We start from the raw sequence: 23,260 nt of genomic DNA on the forward strand, positions 1-23,260 counted from the left end.
GGAGCAATAGTAATAATTGGAGGATAAAGAGTTTAGCTACAACACTCTCAGGAAGACTGTTCTTTTATTAATCTGCTGCTACAGGCTTTAAAGCAGCACTGTCTATGGGCCGGAGGTCACACACACACTCAAATGTGGCAACGTGGAGTTTATGTTTGTTGATATGCTGGACATTCGTTTAAGAAAAATGATTTCAATATTATGTGAATGAGATATCCTGCTAAATTCCTTTACCAGTGAATTCATAAACTAACACTGAAATGGTGCAAAAGCATCCACCATACTGCTTAAGACACCGGCAGCACTGCTCCACTGCAGGAATCTCCAGCTCCGATTGATAATGTTACCAGATTACACATTCAAAAAATAATTTAGAATGTTCACTGTAAAATGCCAAATTGGGGGAAAAAAATATATATTTCTTTATCTTTTTCTTCAGATTGATTTTTATTGTTATTGTTACAATATGCAGAATGTTATGTCTTAATACTTTCTAAATTAAATGTGTTTTTACTGCAAAACAGAATTTGGACTGCTGCTTATTTAGAGAGAATAAAAAAAAGTTCAAATCTAAATAAAATATTTCCATGGCTAAATTCGCCATTGAACACCAAAGATTTATGTCGGCACAGAAATACATTAAATGTTTCTATTCTTGAACTACACATTTTAATTTTTATTTCTTGGCAAACTGAATTTTCTTACTTTTGTGCGAAAATAATATTCTTTAGTATGTATACTATCATATGAAATTCATTAACAGAGGTGTTGACCATGACTCAAAATATATGACAAAAACATTTTAATGAAAAATAGAAGACTACTGTATTCCCAAGCACTTGCCTGTAGGACCAAATATTTTCAACACATAAGAGTCATTTTCTGGATTTTCAGATACCAGAAACACACATTGCTGCCTTAAGCAAAAGTATTCAACACAGCTGTGCCACTGGAATCCTTTTTTTATTCTGAACCATTTCTTTTGGTGGTCGGGACATGTGCTGAAGATATTTCCATCTGTTGACTGTTGTTATGTTTGATTTTCTTGTTCGAAGTTCATCCACCAAGCTTTGACCACAATGACAGACTGGACGCGTTATTGCAGTATGATGAAGTAAAACATCCTGCTGTTTTTTGGTCAATTTCATTCTAAACTCAGCATCGTTTAACTAGAAATATCCTGGTGAACGGCCTTGGAGTTCAGTGTGTAAATGCAGGTAGATCCCAGTCAGAGGAGTGCCTGTAGTGAGGCACACAGAGTGATCTTACACCTGCAGCCTGGTGGACTATGTGTGAAGACTTGCTGTCTGTGTTCGTTGGTTTAACGCGGCCGTAGAGAACAAGCAGCCTCCCACTGAGACCGGAGCTCCATGCTGGAGACCTGACAGTTATAACCGCTTCACATGCACCATTAATATTAATGCAGAACAATAACCACATCAATAATCCATTCGGCAGCTACATTTATGTAGTTTTTTTTTTTTTTTTAAGTAAACAACAATCACAAACGGGCTTTAAAACATTAAGTGATAACATTATAAACGAAACCGAGAACCGATTCATTTATATACTATATATATATATATATATATATATATTTACAGACAAATATAAATGCCAGCCACTGAAGTGTCTAGACCAGAACTTCATTAACAAAACTTTCAACAACATGGACAAACGGCATAATAAAAATATTTTAAAAAAAATTACACTAACTGAAATAAAAGAGATAACCATAAAAAAAAAAAGAATAGCATGGGAAAATGTCTTTTGGGATCAAAGTGCAAAAGGATGGGGTATAGCATGGTACGTTTGTTATTATCCGTCTGGAAATAAAAAAATACATAGCTGGATGACATGTCAAAATAAACGTCAAGATTGTATTAATCATTTTTTTTTTTAGATAAGGATTGTAGTAATAATACAAGCGTGATCTATTAACAACACGAACATTTCCATAGAGGAAACGGGGCTTATGTTAAAAAAAAACAATGGGCCCACTTTGCATGTTTGAATAAATATGAACATTGTTTTTTTTTTAAAGCCCATTCCCCCTTTTATTTTGAAAACAGTAATAGGCTTTATATTTGTAACGGGGAAAAGGGGGAAAAGGCCAGTGTTAGGCTATCTACAGTGCATTTACAGTGCGGAGGTTGCTGCTGCGGGTAAAACAGCTCTGCAGCCTACTATAGTAGATGATCTGGGGAGCAAATGTCGTCCTCGATGTCCACGTCGTCGTCGTTTTCCTCCAGCAGGTAGGAGTCCGGCTCCAGCGAGTCCGGCTCCAGCCCGTGTTTCAGCTCCTCCTCCTCCCTCTTCTCGTTCAGCTCGCTGCCGCTGGAGTTGTCCGCGGATCGGTCCAGCTCTCCGGGAGTCTTCCGCTCGTCCTGCGCTTTCCTCAACTGCTTCTTGTGCTTCATCCGCCGGTTCTGGAACCACGTCTTTACCTGCTCGGGAGGATGTGAGAGTGAATTATGTGAATTATTAAAAAAAAACAAACAAAAAAAAACAAAACGATACTTAATACAAAATACAAAACCCACCTTTTCAGGATAGCATTTTCACTGTAGTTGTCATGTTTTTTACTTGCACTTTTAATGGTTTTGTTATTTGTTTGAACTTGTTTTAAATTGTTTTAAATTTGTAAAGTGTCCTTGAGTGACCTGAAAGGCGCTGTTAAATAAAATGTATTATTATTATTATTATTATATACGCAGTCCATTGATCTAAATAAATCACCCAAATGTAGGCCTATTAATATTAAGTCAATATGATTTATTTGTTTTATTTAAATAAACTAAAGACACGGTAAGAGCTGGTCTGTGAAATTATGTTTGCTACTAAATTTAATTTAAAACTAACATTTTCAAAAATCAATACAATTTAATTGTACCCAAAATCCCAGATCACACATCTGCTTCAGTGGGCTTTACAATCTGTAGAGAATGACCTGCAGCATTAGAAATGTATTCTATAGGCTATATTGTATATAATTGATGTAGTATGATATTATACTCCATACAGAATTACACATAAACAGTAATTCTTCAGGACTTAAATAGACAAATATACAGCCAAAATGCACTGTCTTAACATAGTATACTATAGGCTCTCTCTCTCTCTCTATATATATATATATATATTATTTTGCCGATGTCTGTATATTTTATTAGGCTATTTGTTTGTGTGTTTTGAGAGTAAATATATAAGGAATAAACAAAGGAACCACGTTCAGAAACACTTTGCTCCCTGGCAGCATCCCTGCACCACAGGAGCTTTGAGGTGTGTGTGTGTGTGTGTGTGTGTGTGTGTGTGTGTGTGTGTGTGTTTGTGTGTGTGTGTTTTGTGTGTTTGTGTACCTGAGTCTCGGACAGACTGAGCGCCGTAGCCAGCTCCACTCTCTCCGGCGTGGACAGGTACCGCTGGATCTCGAACCTCTTCTCCAGGCCGGACAGCTGCGAGTCGGAGAAAACCGTCCGGGCCTTCCGGCGTCTGCAGTGCTTCCCCGGTAACTCGGCGTGGTGCTGGAACAGAGCCGGCATCTGCATGCCTACAGGTGAGAGGAGCCAGTGGTTAGATCAACCAAAACACACTCTCAATATGTCTGAGAAACTAGACCCTCTGGAACGGAATGAATAGGCCTTTGGTTATTTTGTATTGTAATGAATGTAAAAACATAACTTAGTTTGGCATAATGATATTGACAATAATCAAAGCAGCAATTATTTCCTTTTGGGCTTAAATTAATATGAAAAGTAGCATAAACTCATATATATTTACTTATTAATGGTATTAAATAGCTATTCATTAAATATCTCTTGGAAAGAAAGGCCTAACTGAATACGCTACTGGCAGATTATGTTTTTAATGCCTAATCATTGATGTAATATAGGGTTATGTAAATAAGATGTGTGTTAAAAATTAATTTCCAATTTGAATAATCGAATATAGCATTCAAAGGTTCTGTGGTAGACTCCAGCAGCATGGCTAACTGCACTAATCTGACAGAAGTTTCCTTGTTACTCGAGGCCTCTCTCTCTCTCTCTCTCTCTCTCTCTCTCTCTCTCTCTCTCTCTCTCTCTCTCTCTCTCTCTCCATCACAGGCTCTCTCTCTCCCGTGCTTACCAGAAGTGAAGAAGTACTGGTGGTGCTCGGGCTTGTGGAGAGGATGGTGTGGATGTGGCGCCAGGATCGGGGTCGGCATCAGCGGGTATCCGTACTCCAGGATGGGCATCCGGGAGGCCAGGGAGCCGCAGAACGGCGAGGGGATGACCTCTCTCAGCGGCTTGGGTTTGTGCAATAAGATGTCCTCGATGAAAAACGACGTGGACCTCTGCGTGGGGGTCGCAGACGCGTAGTTCATACTCATGGTGCTAGTTTGGGGTTTGTTTTCTCCCTGCCTTCAAACCTGCATCAGCATCTGCCTCCTCTCCCAAGTCTCCCAGGCTCAAACGCAGTCCCCGTGTAATCAGTGAGTGACACTACGCCGAGCATTACATGGATATCAGTGGGAGGGCAGACTTCCAACAAGCATTTATTCAGACAGATAGCGGATTGGGGGAAATTGATTTAAGCCCCAGCCAATCAGAGCTCCCGGTGGGCGGGGCGGAGACGCGAGGGGTCCGTTCTTCGCTCTGATTGGCTGTGACGCGTCTGGAAACCAGAGTCCAGACATGCAGCGCACCTGTGACCGCGGCACCATCAGCTCATTTGAATAGCAACTAAAAAAAACCCAATCCGGCAATCACAACTCGTATGTGGTTGCCTAGCAACCGTGCTGTATTTTTTTGCCAGGTTTTGCGAGCACACATGGCTCAATAAAGGCCATGTGTGTGCACAATAAAGGTTTCCGAAAAAAAAAAAAAGTATTACTAAAATGTGAATCATGGACATAAATGAGATGTAGCTAGTTGTTATCTCTCTTGGAATCTGCATTATGTGATGCTTTTTTTTAAAATATGGAATGCAATAGGTTGTTTGGTAGTTATGTGTTATTATATTGTACTTTGACAGCAGTTTCTCAAATGTGAAATAGCCAAATGTATAGCCGACGTTGACAGGTTTTATGAAAGGCTCTCCACTGACAGGGCTGCTCTGTTGTAGGCTATGAGATGATTGTTTTTTTGTGTGTGTTTTTTGGATCGCCAGTCTCTAACCGGACAGAATAAACAAAGACAAAGAAGCAGCCCTGTACATGATGAATGCAGAGGAGATGTACTTATCCTATTCGTAGTAGTTTGTAGCACTTACTATATTCGTATTAGTCTGTTGCAATTATTGTTTTCGTAGTAACTTGCCTCTGCACTATACTTTTGCTCTGGTTTATGCTTTAAGATGCTTGTTTAAGAAAGGAGATGCACTTATGACTTCTGGTGACTAGTAGTTCTCTTGAATACCTATGTTGAATACACTTCCTGTAAGTCGCTTTGGATAAAAGCGTCTGCTAAATGACTGTAATGTAATGTAATGTAATGTAATGTACCATTCCTCATTAGGTTATAATAGATGTTGAAGGCTCGTTTAGTTGTTGGAGCTCGCCATGGTGCTGAACACGCTTAGTATGGCGGTTGCATGGTTTCGTCGTTTTATTTAATTGTTGAGGAATATCTTCTTTTTCATTTTAAGCCTATTAGTGACTTAGTTAAAAAATAGTTATTATCATTCCTGATTGAATGATTTGAATAAGACTACAATTCGTCTATGGCAAATTCAGCTTTGAGTTAAAAGTGACTCACTTTTGAAAAATATCCTAAATTTCTAAAAATATCCTCACTTTGGTAAAATATCCTCACTTTAGAAATAGAAAACAATTGCGTCATATACATTGCGTTATTACACGTGGCTGGTTAAAACACTTGCTAAATTTATATTAAGGACATTTGTGGGTGTTTCACAATTAGTCTAAACTTCATTTATCAATGGCATCACTGTAATGTTTCTAAAATAGACGCGATTTGATGTGCAACTTTAGGATTATTTCTAAAAAAAAAACGACTCTCTATAAATCATCTATGCTTTATGAAATGGAACTTTATGATCTTTAATGTTTTTTTTTTTGAACGAAGTCGATGCAGCTCGTGTCACAGGAGGATTGAACCGCCACAGGTCTGTCTAGTATAATTCCGCCCAAATTGGCTGTAATTGTCGGTATTAAAATCCGGGAGAGTACAAGTGGCGCTCCTGTGCCCATTTGCGGGAGAAAGCGGTGCGCTGTAATTTGTTGATACGGTGTTGTCATCACATTTCCAATCAGGCCCGGTTAATGTGGAAGTGTCTTAATGTAGGCAGAATTCACGCTGCAATGCTATTAGGCAATTAAGGGGAGATGTTAAAGCGGAAGTTGTAATCCTCGGTGCTGGAGGACAGGATTTCCATTTGATCAGATGGAGGGAGAACAAATTAATTACTGCCAGTCAGTTGGAAAAGTGCTGCTCCGTTTTTTATTAGTTTGCATAGGCTCAAAATGCAAATTATAATAGTTTGATGGTAGCAAAAACCCAACACCGTTTTTGGTATGGTGTGGACTGCACATTATGTATTGTCAACAATAACTCTCATCCATAAAGCTGTAGTAGAATGTGCACTACATCCTTCCTCTCTATATACATATTGTGTCATTGATGTTTAGGTCGGACAAGATATTCAGAAAACACAGGACATTTTTTTTTTTTATATAGTTAATCCCAAATAAGAAATAATACCGGTTTTTTATTTTCTAATGTAAGAAGTAGAAAAGAAAAGAGCTTTTTAAAGACACGTTAAAGCAGATGGAGGTATCCTGCTGCACCTGGCTGTGCGTCAATCCCTTTTATGCAGCGCACCAGGATAACAAGTTGCTTTGAGGGGGGAAAATTAGAAAGTAAATGAAACAAATGGCGATGAAATCGTCTTAAGGATCCGTTGTTGAGGCTCGGTTAAGCGGCTTTATGTGGCAATTTCATTAAGTTAAAATTTGAGCCGGTCAGGCTAGTGCATCACTTCGTTAAGGGGCATCGTTTGGATAAGAGGTTTGTAGCAGTGCATGGGGGTATTTCTTAATACTAGCCGTGTTGGACATAGTGAACGGTATAAAGAGATGTATTGAGGTATTTTTAAATCCATGGAACATACAGTATGCCATTGATCCTTCATGCTCCTTTGTCCCAGAGACTTGTATTTCCATTATGTATTTGTTTGCTCGGTTTAAAGCTACCCATTCTTAAAACAAGGACTTTTTGGCAGTTGAATCATGGTTTTAACAATTTTGCTCTAAACTGTACCCACGTCAAAATGCACTATTTCAACGCACTCTCCAGAATGGCGAGGTAAAAAAGTTTAATGAGTATAATTTTCATAGGCATAGACATATATTTTGCTTTTTGTGACTCCATTGCATCTGCCAAAAACCATTTAAAAAAAAAAAATACTTCTGGTTGTCCTTTAAAAAAAAGAAATACTATATATAAAAGTATATATACTTTTAGGTGTGCTGTTCAGTCATAATTGTATTAATATTATAATGCGGTATAATGTGCAAACATATTTATAAGCACACAAAAAACAAGTTAATTATACTTTATAACAATAATAACAAATCACAGTGTTGTATATATAAAGTATCATTATACTTCATAGTTGCTGGTCCTATTATAAATATAATTAATTATAATCACTGGCATGATGCATTATAGTGTGATTATTCTAATTGGTCACTGGGTGCTTACGTGACGTAATGTTATTCCTGAGATATAGGCAGATATTACACATTATAGCTGGTTATAACTTACTATAAGTGGTCACTGTTTGCTTTAAATAAAGGGAAGAATGGAACAACACACACAAAAATTGTGTGACCAACAATTATGAAGTATTCTGAAAGTTGACCTTATTAATCACCTTATATGCCTGAGTGCTTATAACTATAAAAAAAAAAAAAACAGAACTATAAGCAGAATAAACAAATGTTTATAATGCATTATAGACATGGCTACCTTATTAATAACTCTGTTGTTCCGTACAGTAAAGCTAAGGGCAGGCATTCTGAATGGGTGACTCTGACATAAAACCAGCTGGTCAGCCTCCATAAGTATTATCAGACAATGCTTTAAAAAACTGTACAGTAACAGCAGATGAGTAAATCATGCAGACTTAAAGAGAAAAATAGATTCATATTCTCCCCAATCGTTTTATTGAAATCATTTAAACTTTGATCATTCATGTTCCAGAGGTAAGCTCTGCATCCATGCTGATGGCGAGAATGCACACACGGCCTCGATGCAGCTCTCATGATCATAATCCATGGCTTATTTCTGGATGATGGTGTCAGTCTTCTAATGAGTGTTAGTGCTCCTGGGGCATTCATGCATCCTATAGGCACACAAATAGAATATACCTGGAGAGATAGAGAGGCATGTCTTAGTTACCAGCAGAACAGACTTAAAGGATTGTGTGTGATTTAGAGAATATATGGCAGCACACCTGCCTATTTGTTGTTTATTGGCACAACTATGTATGATTAGTGTCATTTTAATTCAACAGCACTAAATTGTGGTGATTTTTTGTTTTTGGCCATGTTCAGTGACATTCTGAGAAAATTGCATTGAATTGACTTCTTTATTTTCTTTCTATTTGAGTCTATGGAGCAGCTTCGTTTTCATATTGCTACCAACCTTACTACTCATATTTAAGGTCCTCCACCATAGAAAATCTACACAAGTCACTTTTCATGACACATGTAATGTTTATTTGGCATCCAATTAATGAATGCCAATTATAAAAAAAAACCTCTAGAAATGAATATGTGTCATGGTCTTTTTATTTTATTTATTTTTTATTTTTTATTTTTTTTTTTTTATTTTTATTTTTATTTTTATTTTTATTTTTAGCTTGTCTTCTTCTGCTATGTCTCTTGTGTGCACTTTACTCTGCGCTGTTGTAAGTCTGCAAATTTCCCCGCTGCGGGACTAATAAAGGATTATCTTATCTTATCTTATCTTATGTTGTTTTCCACAACTTACTTATTAGTTACCATAGCTTTTTACAGAAATTTCGGCCTCAGTAAAACAGTTTTAACATCATGGTATTCTCAGCATATGGATGCTGTTTACCTCTAAACCATTTTCGTATTCAGTATAGTGAAAAGCCTGCTGAACAGCAGGTTCTGCACAGCGTGGTGGAGGATTCAGAGATGAGCACTTACTACAAGCATCACTTACTGATAATGTCACATCATTGATTCAGCTGGGTTGACCCATGTATGGTCTTGACTGTTTTCTGCTCAGGAAGTGAGTCGTGCATTGTCTGATATTACCTGGTCTGTAGTGGTTGTTGTCTTTATTACAAATAGTACATGCAGTTTGAGAATAATTAACCAGACATGCAGGTTCTAGTTGGGGCCTCGACAATATGGGGGTATAAACAATTTTATCAGCTCTTCTACAAAAGATCTAAAAAGTATTTTGAGCCTGTTGCTTTCCATGACTTCATAAAATATGTCTTTCAAGCAGAGGTTTCATATTAACCTCACTGAGTGCATTATTTTTGTTTATCCAGGAACTCACTCACGGTCATAGCTGTAAAAGAAGTTAACATTTAGCAGAAAGTGATCACAGCCAAATGTCACAGGATTCCAAAGGGAACACGCCATTAGTGGAACCCTGAAACAGGTGGCACTGCTGTGGAAGACAGGAAACATAATGCAGTTTGGTTCGTTGGGTTGCATGTTTACCTGAAAAAAAGGTGAGCACCACTGACACCCAGCCAATGATGTAGGACCAGGAGAACCTCCAGTTTCCATAACGTTTCCCATAGTAGTTTATAGTCACACCAGTGTACACTGCCATTGCTAGAAACACTAAAAAGCCTGGCAGGACATAAAGGAAAAGGAAGTGTAAATAAAATGTTTGTACAAATGGGCAACTATTACAATGGCTGCTCATAGAATATTTCAGTTTGAAAATCAATGAAATTATGCTTTTTTAGGTATTTAATTTGTCAAATCAATTGCAAATCACAGCTCAAACCAAAAAACAGAGTAGAAAAACAATACAATGGAGTTGAACTTACATGAGATGAAGAACAGTATGCCTGCAGCAAAGGTTTTGTCAAACCTGTCGAAGGAGGAGTAATGGATGAAGGCCATAATGCCAATGATGATGCCGATGAAACAGGCCAAAAGAGAGAGGATCATGAGGGCACGGGTGGCGTCTAAGTGGGCTGTGGACGGGGTCAAATGTCAATGGAAGTCAGTGGTGGGGTCAGTGCACGTCAACAGAGCTGAATGATGTGAGATGTGACCCAGTTCAGGCCAAGTTAACACGCCAATATGATAGGGAAGGGTAAAGATCTTTGAGAAAAAATAGACCTCATTTCATCCATGTCAGATGGAAATCCTAAATCTATCAATTAGGTCTTTAACAGAAACGTTTCACCACATGACACACTCTAATATAGAGTAGAGTTGCTGTTTGGGAGGCAGAGGCAGTTGTTAATTAATTTATTATTATTTATTTTTTGACAGTACATGAAGTATCACCATGACTAATTATTTATTAAATATCAATGTATCACAGCATTTTATTTGTTATGAAACCAAAGTGCATATTCTGTGTGTTATTCACAGTATACTTTAATGACAAATACTACCATCATTCTGATATATTTAATATGAAAATGTTTATATTAGACTGAAATCCAGTGAAAATGGAAATGCAAAATGCAGTCTTACTTTTTCTCCTATTTCAGTCTCACTTTATAGCAAGTTAGCCCAGCGACACTTCCAAATTCAAACTAGGAATAAAAACAAGGCAATCTTTTTTGCCAGCATGCTGAATGTTTGACATAGTTACTGCTAGTCTTGTGTTGATATGAAAAGTTTTCTAGCCAGAATAATTGCAATTCACCATAGATAATCATCATCATATTCTTTTAACTCTTAAAACGTCCCTTGATAAACTGGAACTACTTTACCTTACATTTTTCAAGATTTTTTTTTTTTTATTGCATCAAGGAGGAAACATATTTTTCTAGTGAACAACATTTTTAATGAAAAACAAACAATGAAATTATTTCTGCCGCGTTGAAAAATGTTTGCGACTTTCCCGCTTATCCCCATGAACCGTCCTCGTCAACACTCACCGATGCTGTCGTTGTGTGGGAAGCATTTGCCCGGCATACAGTAGCGCCACAGGCCCTGGTGCATGTAGTTGCTGGACTGCCGATACTGCATCCAGTAATCGGTTGCTGTGGAAACAATCAGGAGGATGTTCCCCACTCCTGCACAGAACAAACCTCCACCCATAAAGCTGTACATCCTGCACCTGTGGACACAGACACAGACACACACACACACACATACAAAGGAACATAAGGTCACTTAGCATCAGCGGTCAGTGGCAGGGCCCCCTCCTCTCTCCACCTCACACACACACACTTCAGGGAGAGAGGCACTAAGTGTCAGTAATTGCGTTGTAATGAACATATTATTTCCGATGGATTGAGCTGTGGGGTCGCCAGTGTGTGTGCGCTCCACTTTGTTCTCCAGGAGATCAGTCCGTACATACACCCCTACCCCCAGTGCACACACACACACACACACACACACACACACACACACACACACACACACACACACACACACACACACACACACACACACACACACACACACACACACACACATGGCAGTCCACCGATGCTTTGATACTTGATACATCTATTGCTCATTGTTCCACCTGAATGCAATATCCTGCAGCCATCCTCTCCTTCTCATGGAGGATTGTCATGGATTCTTTTTTCTTTTGGGGGGGGGGGTAGCTAGATATATCTTGTTATGTTTGAAACCTGAACGTGATGCTCATTGAAAATCTCTGTGTATTCATTGAGGAGCCCTATATTTCCGCGGTATCCCATTTTGCTCTGAGCAGCCTCAGTTACAGGAGCTGTGTTAGTCCAAAGCAGAGCACTTTATAATCCATTTGATCCCCACCACGTAAAAACAAGGGGTCCCACAATCTCAATGTTATGTGGAATATGTCAAATTGTAATCATTCTATTTAATTATCAGTTAGCCAGTTAGATTTAATGATTTTTTCGGAAGTCATTTCTTCCAAGCCAGGATTAAACCCCCCTTGAAAAATAAAAAATTATGGAATTTCCTTTTCGTTCAGAGAGGCCTTGTGACTGGCACTGACCTCGAGGCTGACTGTTTACTCTCAATATCATCACTCAACCCCAAAAATTCAACTTTCACTTCAAATGTCTTGTCTTATATTCCTATAAAACACCTGAGACAATTGACCCACCAAGATAAAGAAAATAAGACTAAGAATAAGTCTCGCATTTGTCCATCTCTATCGTTCGTTATTTTTGGGCCTCCAGAGGAAGCCGGGTTTTCATTCACCCCATACAGAAGCTTCTCATAGCTGTACATTTGTAACTAATTGGCTGCAGAGTGAAAACCTTCCTCTCCATGGAGTATATAAAGACATTTTAAAAGACAATAAAGTGGGATCAAAACTGGTGTACATTGTGTAATACAGCAATGAATAATATTTACAACATTCCCTGTGGAGCTCCTAAAGCTGCAGCTGCTTCTCCACATGGGGGAAAATAGTACAAAGAAATATAAAGAAATACATGAGTAACTAAATGATCAGCTATTGAACCAAATCCAGTATTATCTTACCTTAATCAACGCCTTTTATGAAGATGTTTATGAAGACAGGGTTAGCTGACAAAATACAACAAAATCCTACAATGCCAAGACAGGCAGATTTCCAGCAGGCTAATAGCACTAGTGTTGATGGGTGAATAGGGAGAATCTGGGGCTCCAACAAACACAGCGCTCAGACAATAGGCCAGGACGCACACTGGCCAATCAGCACGCCCCAGTTTTGTGGTTTGGGAATCTGCTGAAAAAACAGAAATGGCCAAAGCTGAAGTAATAGTGATGACTTCATGGTTTTGATTGAAAGTAGAGGGCTGAACTGGCTTTAGTAGAGGGCTAGCCAGGCAGTAAATCACAGTCTTTGGCTGCTCTGCTTCTGAGTTCCGTCTGATTTTTAAAGCAAACTCTGTCACACCGTTTATCTTATTAAGTCTTATTGGATCTTGAATATGCCTGTTATCTTTGAAGTTTCTCACTTCGTGAGTACACTAAATAAATAGGGCTTTTGAAAATGTGTTATTTAATGAACTTTAGTTCCACTTTCTGTAAATATGAAGTAGAATTATCAAATACAGGTCATCTTGTCCACCAATTAAAATGTGCTTCCGTCTATACGAATCACCAAGGAGGAGATACATGAAGCGAATCTGACGATCAATGTAAAATGTTGAGCCAGCAGACTTTGTATATCAGTCATGTCACTAATATTTTATGTGCACAGTGTAAATGCCGTGCTTTGAGCCAAGTGAACCGGGGATCCACATATCACACAAGATGACTTAACTTACCAACAATCAACAACCAAATGCTGCAACACTTTAACTTCTCATTATATTTCTGTAATATCAATCATTGCAAACAGCTTCCCATTTTCAGGAAAATCATTTTGATTAGAAAATAAAATGTTTAAAGCACCATTTCATTTCTATTTCTCCTGATTTTCATTTCATCAATAAGTAACAATGACCATCTAAATATTGATCCCAGGTGCCATCAGTTTTGTAACATGGCAGTAAAGCAGTAAATATTATGATGCACTACGATGCAGAAGTCATGTTAATTGGCTTTCCTGCTAAATACTAATTTAGTCATTTCCTCTGCATGTCTGCATTGCATAATTGTATGTGTATAGATGTGGAGACGGTTCTGTATAGCAAGTGAGTTTGTGCTTTACATTTCCATATTTTCTTACGGTGGGAAGCAGTAAAAAGGCACTTAAAGGTAAACATAATTAAAAGTCATAAACACATACTCCTGAGGTGGCCTTTAGAAATAAAAGTGAAATGGTGCTCAAAGTTGTTTTAATGCATACTGTCTTTGAGCACCTTCAGGACTTTGTACATAAGAACAGAGCAGTCTTTTAGTGTTCAAACTATTAGGGTTAAAGTGCTGACAACAACACATGCTCAGGTGGATAGAGGTCATGTGACTGACTCTGCCTGTCAGGAGTGATAATTCAAACAAAACTCCATTGTGTAGGATCATTGTCCTGCTTCCTGCAGTGAGCTAAATTGGTGTATTATGTATAAAAACAGATACAAGCCTGACACTTTTGACCCAACATGAATGTTAAAATTCTAAAGCTGTAAGTTATAGTGAGGGTATCATTGGCAACAAATGAAAACAAATTCAACCTTGTCAAACCCAACAGGTTTTTACTATTTTGGTTCAAACACACCCACAAAACCCAATGCACACTAGCTGCTTAGCACCAAACAGCAGCCAGTCAAAGCCAAAGACCAGCTGGCTGGTGAACTAGAATTTAGCAGCTGAAGTGGCAGATATGTTCCTCGGAGTCGTGACGTACTAGAAGGAGAGTTAATGTAGGACTCCATTAGGTTGCCTCAAAAAGAAATGCTAATGATGCTCCATGGCTGCTGGATGTGTAAAAACAGTTTGCTAAAACATTTTCCATAATAATTCTATAAGGTGTGTTAGGGCGTGACTGGTGGACCCGAATGCAGCACAGAGAGACGGGGAGGCAGAGAGTAGGGGTAAGGGGTTTATTGTTTTTAGCTGGGCATGCGTTGCATGAAGGACGAGGGGATCAGGTGGGGCGAAGCCAGGGAGCCAGGACAGGAGCTGGAGATGAACCGGGAACAGGGCTGGAGACAAAGGCAGGTTCAGGCAGGGGAAAGCTGAGGGAACAGGAGAACAGGAATTAAGAATCAGGGTAACCGATTATATACTAAATAGACTGGTGAGTATCAGCGACACTAACTGGTTAACAGAGTTTACTGGCGGTGTGGAGGAGTCCGGACCGGGCTTTTAAGAGCAGGCTGATTGAGGACAGCTGGTGGTCTGGCTCCTGTACACCTGTCTCCACTCCTGTAATCAAACGAACACTGACACACACAGGGAAAGGGGGAGTGGCTGCAGGCTAAGCAGAGGTAGAGGCCATGACAAGGTGATTATACATGCTACGGTTACAGCTTGTTTCGCTGCCCCAAAGTAGCAAAAACAAATCGACAAAGGCTTTGAGATGAGATGATCAACGTGTTCACGGTCAGTGTTTGTGGTAGGTTTCTGTTTGCTGAGGTTAACAATTTCTGTTGTAAACATTATAAGTAGGCTGAAAGTTGATATGTGATGCCCGTCACAGCTGTAAAGGATGACACTCATAGTTTTTCAATGATGACTTGGAATCGTCCCAATCATTGTCATTCGTGTGTTAAATAATAAAATAAAATATGTATATTCTGCATTGTGAATTGATAACGCTGAAGGTAAAATGGAGGTGGCAGATGTTTGAAGAAGCAGCTCACACCAGTGCTGATCCCTGCACTGTGCTCTGACTCGATGCTTCCTTCATTTTGACCGTCGTCTGGTTGTATCTCCTCCTGTTGTGCCTCTTTCCCATATCCAGCCGGGCCTCCCTTTGCTTTGACACACACACACACGCACAAACCCAAAGATGAAAGGAGAAGAGTAGCTCCATTACCAGCATTACAGCAAGTTGCTCAGACCAATTGACAACAACAAAATGCCCCAGAAAAAGCATTTTTTCTCCCCGAGATTTGAGTGCTGTACTTACATCTAACTTCATTTTTATAGACCACAGGCTATTTTCTTCCATCTGGAGTGTGGCAGCCAGGAGGGCATTTGATATCCTCCCATGCACTATCAAAGTGGACAATATGCCTCTGTGACAGAAGAGCAAATCCATGTTTTCTTGAATCCATCCAGCTTTTGAGAGATTCATTTTGTTATGGAAAGTCTACATTTATGTGGTATCATCAGTGGGTAAGGAGCTCATGCAGCACTTGGGAAGGTAATGTGACAGGAGTAATTACAAAGAGTGTGTGGCCGGCATGTCCTCATTGTTGTGGTAAAGTCCCTAAGCTGAGGCACGTCTGGAACCCTCCGGCTCATGGGCTTGTTCATGTGCACCTGCTGTACGAGCAAGATGAGCCACACACTCTCACACCGTGTCTTGTCTTCGTATTGTAAGCAGTTGTAAAGTACTGTCTCATTGAGAAACCCATCGCTCCGCTTTAGAGTTACTGGATCACGGGCTTCACTGGCTCAGGAAATGAATGGTTGGTGGCTGGAAAAGTGACATTTCAATGATTTTAATGACGATGATATTTTATAATAATTACAATAATGATAACAACAGTAATAATAATACTAACAATAATAATACCAATAATACCAACATTACTAATATTAATATTAATAATATTAATATTTATAACTTTGAATAATAATTTTGTATTTCCAATTTATGCTGCCAATAGAGTGCTGCCTGAATGAGCCCAAAAACACACAGAAATGAATTAAAATGTTTGCACTTCTGGCTCCATCGTGTCAAAGTTAATGTTTATTTTAATTTTTTTTATGTGTTTTTGTTTGATGTCTGAAATAAGGCCTGTGGTTAATGCAAGCTGAAGAGATATTAACATTTAGTTCTACGACATAAAATACGTAAATGAATACCTCTCTAGTGAGTTTAGAAGCATTGGTCTAAAAAAAGTGTCTAAATTAGCTTAGTGGTGGTGATGTGAAGTCATGTGTCAATGGTGTAGTTCCTTTAGAGCATAACGTTAGCTGTTTACATCTGCTGATTGTAAATATCATAAATGTTTATGTGCCACAGAGATTCTTTTTTGCAATAATGCAAAACTCAATGTAAAAATCTCACAGGCCTTCTGAGGGAACCAATGTGACGCTAACTTCCTGTTGGACTACAAAAAGAGGTCATCTCTTCAGCTCTCTACACTGTGCTTTTTATTCCACCACATGACTCTATCTGCTGGTTTACTATGATATTACACACCCACATATATGATAAACATTTTGACGTGTTACTATCGTTATCATTTCTGATTATATCTGCTCAGAGTGGAGTGCATCAAAGCCTAGTGGGATTTATGTGAGCCCACCAAAATCCCAATATCTAATAATTAGAAATGAATAACTTGTCCAAGCACAAAACTTACCAGGACATCGAGAAATATCAATCAGTGCAGTGTGTGTGAGGCCATACAGCCCTGATCAGGAAAAACAAGTTATGCATCAGTACTAATCATACACTTATGCATTATACTGATAGGGTCCATCCTGCATAATGAGTTACATTACTTTTGATACATTAAGCACATTCTGCTGTTAATACTTCTGTGCTTTTACTTAAGTAGAATTTTGAAGGCAGACGGTGTAAGTGCTAGTTTTAAAGCAGCAGATATCTTCCACCATTTCATAGTAACAACTAAAGCCGAAAGCTAAAAGTAAGAAAAACACAGTGAGGGTATATGTTCATAGAATCAAAAAATGATGAATATTGTTGCATAATTGCACACTGAAGGAGACAAATGACTGTAGATTTAAAGCTGTTGTAGGTTTTATGGGAGAGGATTAGTCAGAAAATCACAACAACCTTCGTTGACTTGAAACATAAATGTATGTTTATGAAGATTCACATTCCCACTTTGCCTGGCCTCCTTGGCCTCCTAGTTTAAAGTTATCACTGGGCTCCATAGTGATTCGTTTTTTTAATAATTGCAAACATTCAGCTTTATTTCTTGAAATCTGATTAAAGATTCATGTCATTATAAGCACATACCTGCAAAGCTTTGATGATAAGCATAATCTTTTATTCTCTTCCTATCTTGTCAAAAAAAAGGAAATCTAAAATGTTTTTACCTTTTATAGTCACATAGTTCATGAAGACCCTGCATCAAATGAGTCCATTAGTTTTTCTTTATATATTAGTTCCTATTACTAACCTCATTCTATACTTTTCAGTATTGCATGTCTCCTCATTCAGTTCAATGCCACACTATATATACGGTCGCTGCCAAATAAACCCCACTAACAGATCCTCTGTCAGTCAGAAGCTTCGATCCATCTTCATGCTAATGGAACAAGAGGCTGAGCATCAGATGACCTTTCATTATGGACAAAATGTCCAAATTATAACATGGACAAGGCTGTTGAACAGGAAAACAGCCTATAGATCATGTGAGAATAGAGGTGTCAAGTTGACAGAAATGAGCCAAAAATTGTGAAATGCTGCTATTTTCCAGCTGTGCCTTTTACAAGACACAAGGACCTCAAAAACCTATAATGGCCCCTGAAAGTTATCGACATTAGCGGGCAAAATGCTTCTAAATCTTTACGTTTCAGCCATGTTTTGCCTAAATACTTAAATCAACTCCTCAGAATTGAATTTTCAAGCCTTCAAATGGCTAATTTGTGCAGCAAGTGCTTTCAGCGTTTCCTCGGCAAATGAACGGTGGCTCTAATCATAAGAGCATGTGGATGGCGCTGCCTCTCCACACCCACCCATGAGACAGCTGCGTGGATGGGGAGAGAAACATTTCCACTTAACCACTTAAATGAATATATCAAGAAACTAATTTGCCATTTTAATTGCGTGATTTAGAAGACGCTACTTCACTTGCCCCTCTTCCATCTTGGTTGATTTCCAATGTGAGCGCACATTAGATTGATCTATGAAAGACTGCAGAAATCACAACACTTAAGTCTTTTCATTTTCTCTCCCTAATTAAATAATTGAAATTCCTGTCAGTGTCTGCACTTAAGCCACACACAGACATTGCAGGCATGCTGTTTCGCTGAATGATTCGTGAAAGGCTTGTTTTTATCCTTTCTTATTTGCAGCCTGTTCTTTTCTTCCCCCTCTACCTTTCTCGTTTGTGTCTTCCAAAAGCCATGGATTCATTCCATCTCTCAAGCCAGAAATAGATCAGTACATCCATTTTGTTGAGATTTGCCCGTCCCATTAAGTGATTGCTTGCAGAAATGGCAGGGGACATTTCTTCTGATACGTTCCCTGAAACAGCACTGGCAGACATTAAGGACACATTATTGAGTCCCATTTTCTCCCAGCCACAAGGATATCCATTAGAGTGGCACACAGCCCTAAATTTTTCCATTTTCTCCCTCACCAAACTTGACTTTACACATTATTTCTGCCTCTGTTTTGTAATTTGCAGCCACAAATTATATCAGGGAAAAGCCTTCTAGTAGCATGTGGCTCCTCTTCCCAGGGCTATTTGCCAAGACTTGATTCTGAAGTGTCAAAATGGGTCCATCGTTACGGCTAATCATGACTGACAGCTGGGTGCTTTAAAGTCCATTCAAGTTGGCACACACTGGAAACTTTCCGTGTGTGTGTGTCAGACCTGTGGATTCTGTTTTTATTTCTGTGCACAAAGAGTGCTTTGCTTTCTGATTCTCGATCAAGATATTTCTCAAGAAGAGGGTTTTATAAAGTGTTACATAGGGCTTTAGGAACTGAATGTAAAGATTCAAAATGTGAAGAGAAACACATCTGCATTCCTGGAAACTTGACCTCAGTCAGTAAATATGTGAATCCACAATGTTTTCTAATCCAATTCAATTATTAATGGAGGCAATATCAGTGCTGCAATACTGACACTGAACCACCAGCCTCTTTGTGTCTGCTGTGTGAAATACATATTAAAGATTTATTTTTTTATCATCTTTAATTTTCCTAACTCATCCCATCATTCGCTTCTGTTTTCAAAAGTGCATTAAATCAAACATGGTTTTCTTACATTTTGAATCACTGAACCCTTACATTTACATTAACCACAGCATACAATCATTCAATTTAATCTAATTGTGCTGTGGGTTTGGGTGTGTCGATAGTCTAATTGGGTTATGGTGTATTCTGTGGCCCCAACATCCACGGTCTGATTCCCAGCTGGGGAACCTAGCTTTTGTTGCATGTCATAGCCTTCTCTCCTCAACACATTTCTTGTTTGCACCTACTACTACTACTCAAGTAAAGGCAAGGTAGCAATACAAATAAAAATAAAAAAAAAAAGAAGAAAAAAATATGTGCCTTGGAATTAGCCTTTTAACTATTTACACCCAGCAGGAAATTACTTACTACAGAGTTATTGTTTTCCAGAAAGTCTTGTGGCAACATGGGTTGGATCATAAACCACCAAACATCCTGAACACTTAAATTAGATGGGGATTCTTTGGTTCTTTTCACAACTAAATGGCACAGTTTAAGAGAAAACAGGCAATCTGTTGCATTGAAAGTCATTTCCAGTCAACTATCTGAAAGATGAAACAACCAACCTGCTTTTGTTTCTGCTGTTTTGAGTGTTTTTCAGGTTAGTTCAACACAGCTGTAATACATTCTTTCCTCCAGTGCGTTGCCTATGGCTGTGTGCTAAACTTGTTAGAGGAAATCTATGCTTAACTAAAATCAAGGTTTCTTCATCTTCAAATTCACCTTCCACCTGTTTGTCTTTCACTACATCTAGAATGGATTCCTTACATGGCTGCTTTATATTTTAGATAAAGATGTCCCGGTGTTTCTACTTTTCAAGGGTTTGACTTACGTTAGCATGCTGCCTCCTTTGCCCCAACTCCAGTCAGCTTGATTGCGTCTCACCAGCCTTATTTTGAAAAACATTATCTGACTGTATATGTACGCATTAGACAAATTAAGTTCACTTGATCATGACCTCAATGCATTAATCCCTCATTCAGAGACAACTCCAGGATATTGCGCTATCATAAGCCCAGTAGCTTTGTGCAAAAAGAAATACATTCAAGACCAGATCCACCAACAAACAGGTCAAGCCTTTTCACAATGTTGTGGAGAGCACAATCACAGAGACGTCAGAAGGCAGCTCAAAGGCCACAGCAGCCCCCCGCTGAGCTGACATTCTCATCGTGCCTTGCCCATTAATTCTGTCATTGTTGCTGCCCTGGCCTCCTGGAGTCCTATCAAAGACTCAATAACTACTGCTTAACCAAAGTCCATTGGCAATTCCCCCATCTCTCTCTCCCGTCTCCCTGTCGCTCGCTCTCCGCTACAAATCATCTGACAGCATGCGGGTGGGCAGAGCAACTGCCTTTCACTTCGACATGGTCAGGTTGAAAAGGCCATTATTACCCTGTAATTGTGGGAGTCAAACCCAATTAGGCAAATCTGTATGGGGGCAGATGCTGCCGCCACCCCACCCTCACGCACACACACACTTCGTTAGCCATTTTTCGCTCGCTTGCTGTCACTTCACTTAGGCTGGCTTGATCTCTGATACGTCCTGAACAAGCGACGACTCGGACCCCCGGCCGGGAGGGACATGTTGCTAATTGAGTTCTCGCTGGTCATTTGCTCCTTCCAAGTGAGCAAGAAGAAAAACAGAAAACTGCTGCCTCATCTGCGGAGGCCATGGGAAGAAGAAGTGAAATGCCACTCCCGTTGGCAGCAAGCAAAGGAAAAAGAGGCGAGCGAAAGCCATTTAATCCACAGGGAAGGCAGTGAGAAAAGAGGGGCTTAGGCCTGCTCCGACGCTCCAGCAGGGAACCCTGTAGCAGCGAGGGACTCCGGCTCCGAGTGCAAATGCTCCCATTCAGTCAGCCCGCCACCCCCTGAGTTCAACACTTCCTGTCTCTGGGAGGGTTGCCTGGAGAGTAGAGCTAAGGCAACGTTCACGCTCACATGGACAAATCTGAAAATGCATCTTATTCTCTCTACTTTTCTGACCCACATGGCAGGTGTTTCTGAAAAGGAAGCATTTCAAAATTGTACAAAGTGGATACATTTGAAAAACAGGTCTCTAATCATTCATTAATATTTTACATATTAATGTAGTATGCATATCTAGTTGAATATATATTATGTATCATTGTTGTTACATTACTATGTATTCATTATTCTAAATAAATCGCGCAACAAATCTGGGATATGGGCAGGCTGGCTAAGTGTTATAAATCCTGACCTGTTGGTGCACTTTGTTGTTGATTCATTTGTTCTGCTGTCAACAACAAACAATCCTCAGAAATTGTCACTTAGTAGACATGGTGTTAAGTTGATCAAGTGACCTCTCCTTGCCCAATTTAAGGGCTTTCTGCATGTTTATGTGGTTTTGGTGTTTCAGTATGTTGAATTTGGGTGAATGGATTGATGGATAATAATATATTTTGATATTCTCAGGCTATCCATTAAAGAAGCAATAAAGCAATTATTTTCATGATAACAGAGTTTTAGAGGACTTTTTATTTGATAATGCCATTTTCCCCCCAATATTTTTCGCAACTCTTTAGTCATCTTTACTCATCTTTCAGCCAAAACCTCTGCCAACTTTCAGTGTAGTTTGTTAACTAACCCTGTTTACCCAAAAGGCAATATTGTCTGTTGTCAGCGGGTTTTCCTGCGTTTAAAGATAATACGCACATATGCTAAAAGATTTGTGGAGAAGGGAATTACTGGAGAGATGATTTCACTGTCAATCCACAACAAAGCACGGCAGATTGGCTGGTTAGATTTTGTGAAACCTAAATAACAACAGAACCCTCATGCTTATGTGCACATCATACACTGTGGTGTTTTGATGAATTATTCTACACAGTTTCTTTTGCACATCAACAGGTAGGTTCGAGACAAACACATTGAATACATTTCACAAAGCACCAGGACATTTTTTGAATAGCTTATCCTTAAACTTTTTACTCTGTTCCTCAATGCCACGGACGTGTATGAAGGGGTCACACGCTCCACCTCCCCAACGCCATTGAGCTACATAACCAGGAGCAATTCCAGGTCTTGTGAAATGCCACTCTTCATATAAAACCGACAAGTTCCCACTCCCACCTCATCAAATATGGCAGCTAACCCTCTCATTAGTTTTAGACATGGAAGACATATCACCTTGCGCTTGTACATAGTGTTTTCTTTTAAATTGATTTCCTGTGGGCCACTAACCAAACGGCAATATGTAGCTATAATCACCGTTATTAGGGCACAGGAGACGGCACAAAAGCCTGAAAATCGAGCCCAATGTTTTTAAGCCAATTTTCTAAACTAAAACGTTCTGTTTTTTGGGTCCCCTTGACTCACTTTTAAATAAAAACCTGGGATGCCTCCAGCCAATGGCACCACAGATGCGCCAAGTGAACATGGCCACGAAATTAACAAAAGTGCGTTCATCACGCTCCCAACGCACTTGGCAGGATGCACCTGCATGACTGCAATCTGACCGGGCCACCAGGTTCACAAAAATAGAGCCTGACTATTCTGTGCAACAATTCTGACAATAGACATGATGGACCTCAGTAATACTAATACTACTCATCATTAATTCAATTCAATTCAATTCA

The 23,260-nt window shown here is 39.2% G+C and overlaps 2 protein-coding genes across 2 annotated transcripts in view; both read right to left on the reverse strand.

Annotated features, from left to right (window-relative positions):
• Positions 1-2,186: 2,186 nt before the first annotated feature.
• bsx (brain-specific homeobox) lies at positions 2,187-4,388 on the reverse strand. The gene is made up of 3 exons (XM_054626555.1): positions 4,126-4,388; positions 3,360-3,550; positions 2,187-2,447 (listed from the first exon to the last, which is right to left on the reverse strand). Exons 1-3 carry the CDS (start codon positions 4,367-4,369, stop codon positions 2,187-2,189), a joined length of 696 nt encoding a protein of 231 aa, XP_054482530.1. The 5' UTR covers positions 4,370-4,388.
• Positions 4,389-8,309: 3,921 nt separating this feature from the next.
• Positions 8,310-23,260, reverse strand: part of lim2.1 (lens intrinsic membrane protein 2.1) — an 82,646-nt gene continuing 67,695 nt past the window's right edge. Inside the window, 6 exon segments of the mRNA XM_054626435.1 lie at positions 8,310-8,371; positions 9,707-9,841; positions 10,045-10,194; positions 11,116-11,299; positions 21,152-21,215; positions 21,217-21,356. Of these exon segments, the coding sequence (XP_054482410.1) occupies positions 8,310-8,371; positions 9,707-9,841; positions 10,045-10,194; positions 11,116-11,299; positions 21,152-21,215; positions 21,217-21,356 (735 nt within the window).

This window comes from Anoplopoma fimbria, chromosome 24 (genome assembly GCF_027596085.1).
Source record: "Anoplopoma fimbria isolate UVic2021 breed Golden Eagle Sablefish chromosome 24, Afim_UVic_2022, whole genome shotgun sequence".
NCBI classification, from domain to species: domain Eukaryota; kingdom Metazoa; phylum Chordata; class Actinopteri; order Perciformes; family Anoplopomatidae; genus Anoplopoma; species Anoplopoma fimbria.

Excerpts from the sequence above, each read along its gene's own strand:
- bsx (XM_054626555.1), bottom strand. The coding sequence starts at position 4,369 with ATGAGTATGAACTACGCGTCTGCGACCCCCACGCAGAGGTCCACGTCG. Across the intron at positions 3,551-4,125 it reads CCAGTACTTCTTCACTTCTG|GCATGCAGATGCCGGCTCTG; the intron begins GTAAGCACGGGA and ends TCTCACCTGTAG. Across the intron at positions 2,448-3,359 it reads TCAGTCTGTCCGAGACTCAG|GTAAAGACGTGGTTCCAGAA; the intron begins GTACACAAACAC and ends CCTCCCGAGCAG.